Source organism: Aulostomus chinensis, chromosome 9 (assembly GCF_037954235.1).
Source record: "Aulostomus chinensis isolate RoL2024-O1b breed Wild chromosome 9, RoL_Achi_v1.0, whole genome shotgun sequence".
NCBI classification, from domain to species: domain Eukaryota; kingdom Metazoa; phylum Chordata; class Actinopteri; order Syngnathiformes; family Aulostomidae; genus Aulostomus; species Aulostomus chinensis.
The window spans coordinates 270,001-285,000 of NC_141328.1; the positions used below are offsets into that span (position 1 = coordinate 270,001).

At 42.1% G+C, this 15,000-nt stretch overlaps 1 protein-coding gene across 2 annotated transcripts in view; it reads left to right on the forward strand.

Annotated features, from left to right (window-relative positions):
* LOC147255275 (IQ motif and SEC7 domain-containing protein 1-like) overlaps positions 1–15,000 on the forward strand; it is a 147,927-nt gene that overhangs the window by 11,263 nt on the left and 121,664 nt on the right. For both annotated transcript variants that reach the window (XM_086212867.1, XM_086212868.1), the window contains one exon: positions 1–293. This exon is cut by the window's left edge and continues 1,543 nt beyond it. In XM_086212867.1, the coding sequence (XP_086068993.1) occupies positions 1–293 (293 nt within the window). The remainder of the gene's footprint in view (positions 294–15,000) is intronic.

Genomic DNA, 15,000 nt, shown 5'->3' on the forward strand with positions numbered 1-15,000 from the left:
ACCAACAGCACCAATACCACTGCCATCCACGTTCCTGCCCCAGGCCCAACCTCCATCTCTGTCCCAACACAGATCCCAGCCCCCATCTCCTCCCCGGCCCCAGCACCACCTCCCCCTCCTCCAATCCCACCTAGGGACCAGCTACGGGCCCACAGCCGACTGAGCAGAGCACCCTCTACCAGTACTGGTACCAACACCAACTTCGTGGAGAAAGAGAAGGAGCGACTTGAGCGGCTGCACCGGACGAATGTGGCCAACAACCACCACGCCCACACCCTCCACCTCCACAAACCGTAAGTAAGCTTCTCAGTAGTTCCGCTGAAGCTGAAGGGAGCATGAGAGGAAGCCAACAGGCTCTGAGTGGGATGAAGCTCGTCACTTCTGGGGGCTCAAAATTTGCTGAAATTCTGAAGGAGGCTGTTAAAGCTTTGGTTGTGGTATTGAAATGTATCATATCATTAAGTCATCATAATGCTGGTTAAATTATAAACCTCCTTTCCATCATCCCACTGTCTTTTTGGCCAAAACTCATGTCAGTTTGGACTTCAGTTGCTCATAACTTTGCAGCTTCTTACTTGCAGGTGTTGAACACGCGGATGACTGATCTCTATTGCAGGATCACATCCCTACACATTCACGCCCGGAAGCTAATCTGACCGGGGGGGCATCTGACATGCCTGTGCTTTCTGTCTGGGCAGCCATATTTGTTCATTGGGTACCAACATATATGGGTTTTGGATTTTGACATGGGTACAAATTCATCATTTCAAGAATCCTGAGTTTCTTTTTCAATGTAGTATGAATAAGTGACTCACACATTGGAGTAGTATTTGTCCCGCTACCTACCTGAACTAGGTTATGTGGATCACCAGGGACACGCCAAATTACGTCAGGGGTAACACACACAAACGTAGAACCCTATCAAACTCCTGCATCAAAAATAAACCAGCACTCTTAGTTTTCTGTCCCAGTCCTACTCTTTCTCTCATTGGCTCTGATCCATCTCACTCCACACACCTAGAGGTGCCTCGTGCTGGCCAATCCGTGGAGGGCAGCGGTGGGTCAGCTAGGGATGTACTCCCAGTGTCTCTAGTTCCTCCTTGGTGGGAAAAACAAGGTCCTTAAGCAGCTGATATTTTGCCTTCTAGGTTTCCCCTGGTCTTGTTAGATGCACTGAAGCTTTTTTATTACTTTTGGAATAAAAGCACAGTTGATGGGGGGGGGGGGGGGCAAGGTGGCAGAGATCATTTCATTGGTCAGCACTACACCTGACCAGGTGGATTTTGGCCGGGTTTGTTACACCAACAATCTGAGAGAACAGAAAAATCCAAGAGTAGAAGGTTGGCAAGCAAGCAGAAGCACCGTGAGTGTGAAGTGGGAGTTGAAGCCCCATCAGCAGCAGCAACATACCTGAGCACAGGCGGACGTTGGAGCAGAGCGCAATGTCAGGAAGAGGCTGTTTGAGTCTGAGAGCAGCATTTAGGGGGAAAAGGGAGCAAAACCTGAATGGGAAATCAAGAAATTCTCTCAAGCTACCATACTTCACTCTTGAATTAAGATAGGAGAGTAACTCCACGGCTGGCTTGCGCAGATATGGATACAAGGGTGAGAGCAGAGCCAGTGACTCCACAAGCTGGAGACTCAGTAATTCTTCTTTTTATCGGCTAAACATCGGCGACGGATGGTGCAAGTTGGAACAGCTTGATATTAACCCAGAACATTTTGTCCTGCATGATAAACTATTTGCTGTACTCATAACCAAAGTAACCACTTACCAGCTGAATTTTTGCCCTTATTTTGCTGTAATTCACATTTTCAGTCAGAACTCTTTGCTACCTGGAATCAGGTTTGTTGCCTGGCAACAATATTTTGGGAGCATCCTATCAGAAAGTGTTGGGAACTGGAGGAGCATGGTGTGCTGTCGTCTTTGGCCCTGTATGGTGGCCGTGTGACGGCTGTCCCCAGTGTACACTTGTCACACTGAGCGTTTGTATGTGGAAGCACTGGTCAGGGTGATTGCTGTTGCTATGCAACTGTGTAAAGCCTGTTTGAAAGGCAGTTCTAACACTCAGGTTTGAAACTTTGCAAAGTGAGCACTGAGAGTCATTTCTGTTCCTCTGCAAAGACGGTGAGCAGAAGAAGAGAGGCTGCGGACTGAAGGCTGGGGGACGCAGTGATGACTCACTGAGACGGATTTAATAGTCTGATCGCTGCATCTGAGGCTGTCCTACATGCAGCCCAAAGCAAACAGAGTGCACTGGTACATGGATGGTGGCGGGCATCTTGAGGCATTAAAATTAAAAATAATCCCTGAGTCATGAGATGTTCAGGTCTTGCTCCAATCTGACCTCAAGCTTTCAAATGATGCAAGAGGGTGAGAGCAGCAATGATGTGCTACTGCAGGGAGGATCAGGCTGATCCATCACCGGCTGCCGGCTGCCTCCTCCAGCGTGATCCAGTAAATCCCACTCTGCACTGGGACTGATTATGGCGGTGTGTTGCAGAAGTGCCTACGCTGGCTTCAAAGTGGTTTTGTGTCAGGCATGATGCAGCAAAATGCAAAAGAGCCTCTTGCAGATTCAAGTGCCAGAACCTTGCAGCACCGAAGCTGAAGCAGCAGAGACAAAGATGAGGAAGCAGGCCGATATGGGTGGAGTCACGTGGACAGAGTCCCTGACCATGTGATTGGTCGGGATCCTGATAATAATCAGTGGAACCCGAACCCTGACTTACAAGTACTACCAACTAGTCGTGGAGGTACTGAAGTATCTCTCCACTTGCTGTGCTGAAAGCTGCCTCAGTTATGATAGCACAGCACATGTTATCATGGACTACAGTGAGGAACTACAAGTGCTTTTAGGTTGCTTCAGGTCACGGCTAATGTTCTTCTTCTACTACTCTAAAAACAACACAACCAGCCTGCCAGACTAAAGGGTTCCTTCTGGTTCCAAAGATGGATGAGGGTTCTGTGACCAGTACGCGGGTCCTGCATAGATAGATAGATAGATAGATAGATAGATAGATAGATATGAAGATCAATAGATAGATAGATAGATAGATAGATAGATAGATAGATAGATAGATAAATGGATGGATAGATATGAAGATCAATAGATAGATTGATTATGGATAGATGGATGGATAGACAATAGATAGATAGATCAAAAGATAGATGGATAGATATATAAATAGTGGATGGATGGATAGATGGAAAGATTGATGGATGATGGATGGATGGATGGATGATAGATAGATAGATAGATAGATAGATAGATGGATAGATGATAGATGGATAGATGATAGATAGATAGATATGAAGATCAATAGATAGATAGATATGAAGATCAATATATAGATAGAAAGATAGATAGATAGATGGATGGATAGATATGAAGATCAATAGATGGATAGATTGATTATGGATAGATAGATGGATGGATAGACAATAGATAGATAGATCAAAAGATAGATGGATAGATGTATAAATAGTGGATGGATGGATAGATGGAAAGATTGATGGATGATAGATGGATGATGGATAGATAGATAGATAGATAGATAGAAAAATAGTAAGGTAGATAGATAGATGATAGATAGATAGATAGATAGATAGATAGATAGATGATAGATGATAGATGGATAGATAGATAGATAGATAGATAGATAGATAGATGATAGATAGATGGATAGATAGAAAGATAGTAAGGTAGATGGATAGATAGATAGGTGGATGATAGATAGATATATAGATAGAAAGATCAATAGACAAATGGATAGATAGATGGAAAGATAGACAGATAGATGATAGATAGATGGATAGAGAGATAGAGAGATAAATAGATGGATGGACTGATGATAGATATATAAATAGATGGATGGCTGGATGGAGAGATATATAAATAGATAGATGGATGGATGATAGATATATAAATGGATGGATGGATGGATTGATGGATAGATAAATAGATGGATGGATGGATTGATAGATAGATAAATAGATGGATGGAGAGATATATAAATAGATAGATGGATGGATGAAAGATATATAAAAAGATGGATAGATAGATAGAAAGATAGATGGATAGATATATGAATAGACGGATGGATGTAAATAGATAGATAGATAGAGAGATAAATAGATGGATGGATGGATGATGATAGATATATTAATAGATAGATGGATGCATGATGGATTGATATATAAATTGGATAGATATGTAAATAGACAGATGGATGCTCAGATATATAAATAGATGGATGGGTAGATATATAAATAGATAGATCGATAGATATATAAATAGATGGATGGATGGATGATGGATCGATATATAAATGGATGGACTAATGATAGATATATAAATAAATCGATGGATGGATGGATGGATTTATAGATGGATAAATAGATGGATAGATATATAAATAGACGGATGGATGGATAGATATGTAAATAGATAGATAGATAGATAGAGAGATAAATAGATGGATGGATGGATGATGGATCGATATATAAATAGATAGATGGATAGATAGATAAATTGATGGATGCATGATGATTAGATATATAAATTGGATAGATATATAAATAGACAGATGTATGCTCAGATATATAAATAGATGGATGGATAGATATATAAATAGATAGATCGGTAGATATATAAATAGATGGATGGATGGATGGACGGATGATAGATATATAAATAGATGGATGGATGGATATAAATCGATGGATGGATGGACAAATAGATATATAAATAAATAGATAGATGTATAGATATATAAATCGATGGATAGATATATAAATGATGGATGGATCGATATATAAATAGATGGATGAATGGATGGATGGATTGATAGATAGATAGATAAATGGATGGATGGATAGATAGATAGATAGATGGATCGATAGATAGATTGATAGATAGATTGATAGATAGATGGAACGATAGATATATAAATAGATAGATGGATGGAATGATGATAGATATATAAATAGATGGATGGGTGGATTGATGGATAGATGGATTGATGATGGATATGTAAATGAATGGATGGATGGATGGATTGATAGATAGATAAATAGATGGAGAGATATATAAATAGATGGATGATGGATGGATAGATATGTAAATAGATAGATAGATAGATAGATGATAGATAGATGATAGATAGATAGATAGATAGATAGATAGTTAGATGGATGGATGGATGATGATAGATATATAAATAGATAGATGACAGATATATAAATAGATGGATGGATGGGTAGATATATGAATAGATAGATCGATAGATATATGAATAGATGAATGGATGATGAATAGATACATAGATAGATAGATAGATGGATAGATATATAAATGGATGGATGGATGGATGGATGGATGGATATATAAATAGATGAATGGATGGATGAATAGATATATAAATAGATAGATGGATGGAGGGATGGATGGATAGATATATAAATAAATCGATAGATGGACAGATATATAAATAGATAGATGGATAGATATATAAATAGATGGATAGATATATAAATGGATTGATGGATCGATATATAAATAGATGGATGGATGGATGGATGAATATATATATAACTTGATAGATGGATGGATAGGTATATGAATAGATGGATAGATGGATATATATATAAATGATGGATGGATCGATATATAAATAGATGGATGGATGGATTGATAGATAGATAGATAAATGGATGGATGGATAGATAGATATATAGATAAATAGATGGATGGATGGATAGATATATAAATAGATGGATGGATGAATAGATATATAAATAGTTAGATGGATGGTGGATGGATGGATAGATATATAAATAGATGGATAGGTATATGAATAGATGGATGGATAGATATATAAAAAGATGGATGGATGGATGAGTAGATATATAAATCGGTGGATGGATGGATGGATGGATGGATAGATATATAAATAGATAGATGATAGATATATAAATAGATGGATAGATGTATTCATAGATGGATGGATAGATATATAAATAGATGAATGGATGGATGGATAGATATATAAATGGATGGTTGGATGGATGTATAAATAGATGTATGGATGGATGGATGGTTGGATATAAATAGATGGATGGATGGATGGATAGATATATAAATAAATAGATAGATGGATACATATATAAATGGATGGATGGATGGATGTATAGATATATAAATAGATGGATGGATGGATGGATAGATATATAAATAAATAGATAGATGGATACATATATAAATGGATGGATGTATAGATATATAAATAGATGAATGGATGGATGAATAGATATATAAATAGATAGATGGATGGATAGGTATATAACTAGATGGATGGATGGATGATAGATAGATATATAAATAGATAGGTGGATAGATGGGTAGACATATAAATAGATGAAGAGATGGATGGATGGATGGATGGATGAATAGATATATAAATATGTGGATGGATTGATGGATAGATATATAAATAAAAAGATAGATGGATGGATGGTGGATAGATACATAAATAAATAGATGGATAGATATATAAATAAATAGATGGATGGATGGATGAATAGATATATAAATGGATGGATGGATGGATATAAATGGATGGATGAATAGATATATAAATAAATTGATGGATGGATGGATGGTGGATAGGTATATAAATAGATGTATGGATGGTTGATAGATAGATAGATAAATAGATGGATGGATGGATGGATGGATAGATATATAAATAGGTGGATGGATGGATAGATATATAAATAGATGGATGGATGAATAGATATATAAATAGTTAGGTGGATGATGGATGGATAGATATATAAATAGATGGATAGGTATATGATAGATGGATGGATAGATATATAAAAAGATGGATGATGGATGAGTAGATATATAAATCGGTGGATGGATGGATGGATGGATGAATAGATATGTAAATAAATTGATGGATGGATGGATGGTGGATAGATATATAAATAAATAGATAGATGGATTGATATATAAATAGATGGATGGATGGATGGATGGATGCATGAATAGATATATGAATCGATGGATGGATGGATATACATAGATGGATGGATGGATGGATGGATGGATGGATGGATGGATGGATGGATAGAAATATAAATAAATAGATAGATGGCTCTCTAATAGTTTGTTGTTCCTGGCCAGTTTAGTTGCTGTTAGCATCAGTCTCTGTTAGCTTCTCGCTAAATATATGTGGCTGGTTTTTCCTGCCTTCTGGAGTCACTAAGAAGTGATGGAACGCCACAGTGAGCTCAATACTCCTATAAACGTGTATATGAAAGGTGAAATAAATGTTTTGGTTGAAGTATTACTCTGGAATAAGTGCTTTATGGCATCCTTGTGCCAAAACTGTTTGCTGGTTGAAGGTTTTTGGAGGAATGTCTCAAATGCTGCCTCTGGCTAGTCAAGTCTGTTATTCTTTCCATTGATGAGCAAACGGAAAAAATGAAGGTTTTTTTTCATCCACTAGTTAGCTTTGAGATGTGGGTCATTTTTCGTCCTTCGTATAAATTCTCTCAGACTGTGTTCAAAATCAAGTTTTATTGAATGCTGCTCAAAGCTGGGCTAGTGACCAGGCCCACCGCTCCCATTTTACGTCAGTTGGAATTAATTTAACATGATATTAATGCCACTATTTTTGTTGTTGGACTCTTGAATTCTGCTCTTTCTTGTAAGCTGATGAGCATAACCATGCAAGACAGAGATCTGGCAGGGACCCTCTTGTCCTGTTTGCTTTGGGCTACTGGAGATCTAATCTGTTCAAGTCCATCAGGTTTATTCTCTTCTCAGTATTCATGTGTGTGCAGAAGAGTTCTGTATATAAGTGTTGATTTGGGTGCTCAGGGTGTAAAGAGCCACGCAAATTCTGAGGTTATATTTAATTGTATATTTAATAACAGTTGCAGTTATTTTGACTGATATTGTCATATGATTTGGTGGGTTTGAGGCAGTGTCCTTTTTTGATAATTCTCATTTTCATTTGTAAAAAAAAAAGAATCCATGACAATGATGATGTGTGTGTTTTTATGGGATCTGAATCCAACAAAGGTGTTTATTTAGGTCAGCGATGGTGAGTACCAGCGCCACGTTTCATTTAAACGGTATTTGGAGACAATTTGTCTTCAACAAAAACGTCAGTTCCTGTGATTTTTAAGATGGCAGTCAGTCATCGTTCATTTTTGATTCAAATTCTGTAAAATTCAATCTGAGCAAAACAGTCAACAGGTAGCTTTGATCAGGGAGGGGTTGGAACTCTCCAGCTCCAGCCGCTGTTTTCCTCTCTCACTCGTTTCCTCCCAGCTCTGAAACAGCGCCCTCTTCCTGCTCTGGTCACAGAATATAACCAGATTATTATGCATGCTTCCCTCTGTCTTTACCTGCTGGCATGCAGCTCTGCAAACCAATCAGAATGCTGATGATGACATTCTTCTATTGTTCCCCAACATTTACTTCATAATGAGCTGAAGCATCAAGAATCAAGCGGCAGGGGAAGTACTGACTCAGTATCAGCAAATACTAATAAGCTAAAGGACCTGGATGGGGATCAGGACCCAGATCAGGATCAGGATGTCTGACTCCTCCTACTTTTACTCGTTATTATGTCATCGCCATGGAAATCACCAATGTAATATTGCTGTGAAATGAGTCACAGTCAGTTAACGTGACAGAAAATGTTTGGCTTCAAACTGTGTGTTATTTGTCAGCTGTCAGTCACAACTAATGTTTCGACTTGTTAGCTTTCCACAGCTGTCCTAGATAACCACACACACACACACACACACACACACACACACACACACACACACACACACACACACACACACCATCACTTCATGTGTCCGTTATTTGGCAACACAGGAATGAGACATGGAGCTGGCTGGTGGTGGCGATGCTGATGCTGCTGATGCTGGTGGGGGATTGGGGGTGGTGCGTTGTCATGGCAACAGTTCAGTAGGCTGAGAAGGAGGAGGGAAAGTGCCGGTGGTTTCATAACAGCTCCTCTGCAGCTCACACGCGGACATATTAGCAAGATTCAGGCAAGCGGTGATGAGATAAACCAGGCTGACACTCTGGCGTGCTAACATGCTCACATGCTAGCATCAGGCGTTTGACATGTTACCGCCACAGCAGGCTGGTTATGCTGAGACAATGGTTACAGTTACTGGTTATGCTGTCAACAACAACAACAACAGCACACACTAACCATATCATTTTTCCACACAGAAAACATATCTGTTAAACTGCAACATGCTAATGGCATGATTTACTATCAGATCCTATTATGTCAGTGTGCAAACATACAAAAACATGTCTGACATCTAATCTCTCTTCACACATGGTTGGGTTTGATCCTGCTCTGCTCTGGCAGTCACGTGATCTTCTGAGTGGATGCAAGAGAAACAGGTGTTGCCAGTAAGTGACAATCTGCTGCCCACACATGTGACACGTTTGGAACATGGAAGTGCAAAATGTCTGTGTGCTTGTCTGCTTTGGAGTATAAATATGTCCATATGGGCATGTTGGGGGGGCGGTTGCTACATGCTAATGCTAACGTACTTACAGCCACGTCTCGGACACCTGACACCTTACTTTTGCACGCTTCTGTCAGAGCAACAGCGGAACTTTCTGATCACATTCTCACATTCCTCACCTGCCATCCAGCGGAGCTGCTAATGAGGGAGGAGCCGCTGTTGTTTATTCCCATTTGGTACGGTACGTCTGCGTATTTGTCATATCCCAGCTACATTGATGATCACACAGGATCATCCAGGTTCCACATTAGTCCAGCCCCTCCCCCAGTCAGGCTGCAGGACCAGCAGGTCAATTCTGGCGGGTTGTGATCGAGTGAACAATACGTGTCATTGCTGGGTGTATTTCATCACGTGAGAGCAAGTCATGAAGTGTGTGAGTGTCCTGAGGCCAGCAGTGGCAAGCATCTCCTCTGTCTGATGACATCGCTGGTAATCCATCTGTGCTCCTGCCAAACTTGTGAGGCCAGACATACTGTATGCTGGGGGACAGGAGCCACTCCAATACCATTCAGGTGTTCTCAGAAGAGGACAGGAAGTCGTTCTGTTAGTTGTTCTGCAGTAATGAGATGCAGTGTGGGAGGGGCCTAATGTCCATCAGCTGCAGTACATCCTGGTCTCTCTCCCAAAGACCACGAAGTTGTTCATGTTTAAGATCGCCAACCGTTGAGCAGACATTTATGAGCCTGAGTCCATCAGACAGGGATGAGGTATTTGGTAGTCCAACAGGAAATTAGCATGGAAGGAGGGTGCAACAAGATCCATCTGGTTCTGGATTGTATCCCAGAAGAGGGCGTTGTCTTGACCAGAGGTCATTGTGCCTGAGATGGTCATGAGTGTTGTGAGATGATGCCAGCAACTGAGTTGGTGCTCACACTCACTCATACAACCAAACTGACATTGTAGATTACTGGATGAACACCTGGAGTGTTGGTGACCAGACGTTCCTGGCCAGTTTAGCTGCTGTTAGCATCAGTCTCTGTTAGCTTCTAGCTAAATATATGTGGCTGGTTCTTCCTGCATTCTGGAGTCACTAAGAAGTGATGGAGGAGGAGAAACACCTTCGTGAGCTGAGTCCTCCTGGTAGTGAGGACTGGAGAGGTGAGGTCCTAATTTGGGGTGAATCATTTCTTTAAACATTATAGTTGAGTTTGAGAACAGTTTAGGTGAAGTGGGACTTTTAACAACCGGACATCAGTGGCTACTTCTGCTTCTTCTTCTCAAAAACCACAACATGAAGACAGAGATGGTTCGTTTTTTTCATTGCTTTTAATCATTGAGAAGAAATAGATCATTTAAGATTAAAGGATGTGGGGCTGCACAATTCATCTAAATCTCTTCCAGTTTCGTTTCTGCAATATTACATGAAGAAAGTCAAAAGCCTATTTTAACAGAGCTGTCCTGCCTACGCATGATCTTCCGCTGTCTTCTTTTGTTTGGAACGGATCCACAACATCTCGCCATCAACACCATCGTTCTATCAAGATGAGAATAATAATGGCAAATGAACATCCCTCCAATATTGGAAATCCTATGAGAATCCATTAGATATTCACAATCATGCTGGAGAATTCTTCCTCCAACTTCTAACACCTGCGCAGTGTGTGTGTGTGTGTGTGTGTGTGTGTGTGTGTGTGTGTGTGTGTGTGTGTGTGTGTGTGTGTGTGTTGTTGCAGGGGAAACTAGGCTAGCTGATATGAATAGAGAGGTGATGAATTACCTCTCAGAGCTGAAGCCGGAGGACAACACCCTGGGGTCTGTGTGTGTGTGTGTGTGTGTGTGTGTGTGTGTGTGTGTGTGTGTGTGTGTGTGTGTGTGTAAACCAGCTGCTAGCAATAGAGGTACATTTATTTTTTTCTTTGCGCAGCAGAGCAGCAGTGTTGCTCAGTACTGCAACCTCCCACCTACAAGTTTTGCTATAAAAACTGTTTGACAGCGCTCTCATGGTGAGGAGGCGCCTCTTCAAAATGATGAACACCGTCACCACACTGGAAAAAGGAAAGGTTTCTCAAACAGCAGCAGAGTGGAGTATTTTGGGCTGACCACATTCCATCAACTCTGATTGGTGTTTGATGATTCCCTCTGACTTGTTCAGTTCCTCCTCAGCCTCCTTTAGAGATGCGGATACATGCGTTAAATGTAGTTTGTTTGTAGCGTTGGCGGCGAGGCTTAGCGAGGCTGAAATGGACCTGCGGCGGCGCCGCACCGATGGATCCAATCAATTAGCCGCTAGAGCGAGCCAGTCCCTGTTAGCTGGTGCCGACTGTCTTAGCTTAGCCCCAACTAGCGCTCCCCCGGCAGTTCCCGAGGAACCAGGAAACCAGGGCGGCTGGGTGACTGTCCGAAGGAAGCATAGTCCGAAGCAGAAGCCTGCTGTCAGCGACAAACCACCGCATCACGTCTCCAACAGGTTCTCCCCACTCGGCGACACACCCGCCGAGAAAACCACTCTGGTAATTGGAAGTTCCGTTCGGAGAAACGTGAAATTAGCGACACTGGCAACCATAGTCAAGTGCATTCCAGGGGTCAGAGGGGGCGACGTCGAGTCAAATTTAACACTGCTCGCTAAAAGTAAACGTAAATACAATAAAATCATTATCCACGTCGGCGGTAATGACATCCGACTAAGCCAGTCGGAGGTCACCAAAATTAATATGGAGTCAGTGTGTACATTTGAGAAGACGATGTCGGACCCTGTAGTGTCTCTGGACCCCTGCCTAACCGGACCAGCGACCACATGTTTAGCCGCATGTCATCGTTAAACCGCTGGCTGTCGAGGTGGCGTCCAGCAAACCAAGTGGGCTTCATAGATAATTGGAAAACTTTCTGGGGGAGACCTGGTCTGATTAGCAGGGACGGCATTCATTTCTTGAAATATGACCCAGTTTATAATAGAACCAGAACCCTGAGAACCCAGAGTTCAGACCAGGAAGCAGAGCTGCCATCTTACACGCTTCTCTGGGCGTCTACTAGGGGGCAGTTACCCACCCACACCCCCATAGAGACTGTGTCTGTCCCCCGACCACGTCAGTTTACTCATTCCAGTTCTACTGTAGAGGAGTCAATCAGAAACACCTCATCAAAGTTAACACAACCACTAAATTAACTCAAAAAAATCTAAAAATTAGATGAGGACTTTTAAATATCAGACCTCTGAGGCTGAAAACTGAACCAGTGAATGAAGTGATACCTGACAGTTGTGTTGACCTGCTGGGTCTCACTGAAGCCTGGCTGGTGACGATGAGGATGCTAGTCTGAATGAATCCACTCCTCCACTCACAGGAAATCTCACATTCCTCCAGGCTCTGGCCCAGGAGGTGGCGCTGCTGCCATTGTTGACACCAGTTTAGTAATAAATCCCAAACCAGAAGAAGTTTCCATTCATCTGAAAGCCTGATTCTCAGTTTGTCTCCTCCAGCCTGGAAACTCTCCAGCCTCTCTGATTGATGATTGAGGACCGTCCTCCTGGTCCTGACTCTGGATTCTGATCTGAATCCTCAGAGTTTTTATCAGTTTAGTTCTAAATCAGATCAAGTCATGATTGGAGGAGACTTCAGTATTCATGAGGATGTTGATAACCACAGTCTGGTACTGCATTTCTCTCTCTCCTAGACTCAACTGGTGTCCATCAGTCTGTCCATGAACCCCCTCACTGTCACAACCACACCTCCACCTCCTCCTAACATGTGGAACTGAAGCTGAACATCTGGTTGTGTTTCCACAGAACGCTTTTATCAGACCACCAATCAATCACTTTGGAATTTGGACTGATCAACTACACTCCACTCAGGAAAACTGTAGTTTCCAGATGTTTGTCTGATCAGGCCACACCTGGATTTAAGGAAGTGGTTCCATTGGTGCTAAATTCAGTGTCATGTCCCACTGTAACAGAGGACGCTGTTGTCCACCTCAGTCCCTCCCAAACTGATCATTTTATCCATAGAGCAGCAGCACCTTAGCAACAACTCTGGACTCTACTGGCCCACTAAAACAGAAAACTATGAATCCAAGGAAACAAGCACCTTGGTACGGTTCTGGAACCTGACAGCTTCAACAAGAAACCAGAAACTGGAGAGAAGATGGCACTGCTCCAAACTGGAGGAGTCACATGGAGTCTGGCAAGATGGCCGTAGAACCTAGAAGAAAGCCCTTGGTAGAACCAGAGCAGCCGACTACTCAGCACTAATAGAGGAACCAAGAACAACCCAGGTTCCTCTTCAGTACTGAAGCCAGACTGACAGAGAGCCACAGCTCTGCTGAACCAAGTAGTCCTGTTTCCCTGGGCAGCAAAGAGTTCATGGACTTCTTGAATGACAAAATTCTCCTGATTAGAGAGAAACTTCTTCTCCTGCTGCCATCAGCTGACAACATGGCTCCTAGAACCCAGAACCTTAGAGGCAGCTGGAGGACCAGACACACACTTGGATAGTTTTTCTCCCATCAGCCTTCATGAGCTCAGTTCAATAATGCCCTCCTCTAAACCTCCACCTGTCTCCTAGACCCCATCCCAACTAAGCTGCTCCAAGACTCTCTCCCCTCGTTAGCCCCTCCCTCTTAGATATGATCAATGTGGCGCTGGTATCTGGTTCCGTCCCTCAGTCCTTTAAAGTAGCAGGAATTAAACCCTCCTCCAAAACAAGCCTGGATCCAGAAGTTCTACCAACTACAGACCAACATCACATCTTCCTTTTCTCTCCAAGGTTCTGGAGAAAGCAGCTGCTAAACAGCTCTGTGACTTCTCCACAGCAACAGCTGATTGGAGGATTCAGTCAGGTTCCAGGTTCATCCTAGCACAGAAACAGAACTAGTCATAGGTACCAGTGACCTCCGACTGGTACCAGATGAGGGACTGGTCTCTGTACTGGTCTGATTAGATCTCAGTGCAGCTTTGATACCATTGACCACCATATCCTTCTACAGAGACTGGAACCTGTCACTGGTATTAAAGGAACCACACTAAACTGGTTCAGGTCATATTTACTAGGTCATCTCAGTTGGTACCAGTTAATGATGGTTCCTCTGAGACCACTACAGTCAGTTCTGGTGTTCCACAAGGCTCTGTGCTTGGACCAGTCCTCTTCACCCTGTACCTGCTTCCTCTAGGTCACATGATCAGGAAACACTCCATTAATGTTCACTGCTATGCAGACGACACACAGCTGAACTCATCAATGATCCTCATGGAACAAACCAGCTGACTGAACTGGAGGCCTGTCTGAAGGACAGGAAACATGGAGGACCATCATTTCCTTTATTAAACTCTGATCAACTGAAGTTCTTGTGCTGGGCCCAAACACCTGAGGACCACCTGATCTGATGAGACAGGTACCCTGGATGGCACCACCCTGGCCCCCAGCACCACCTAAAGGAACCTAGCAGTTCTCTTTGACCAGGACCCTTCAACTCCCACATTCAACAAATCT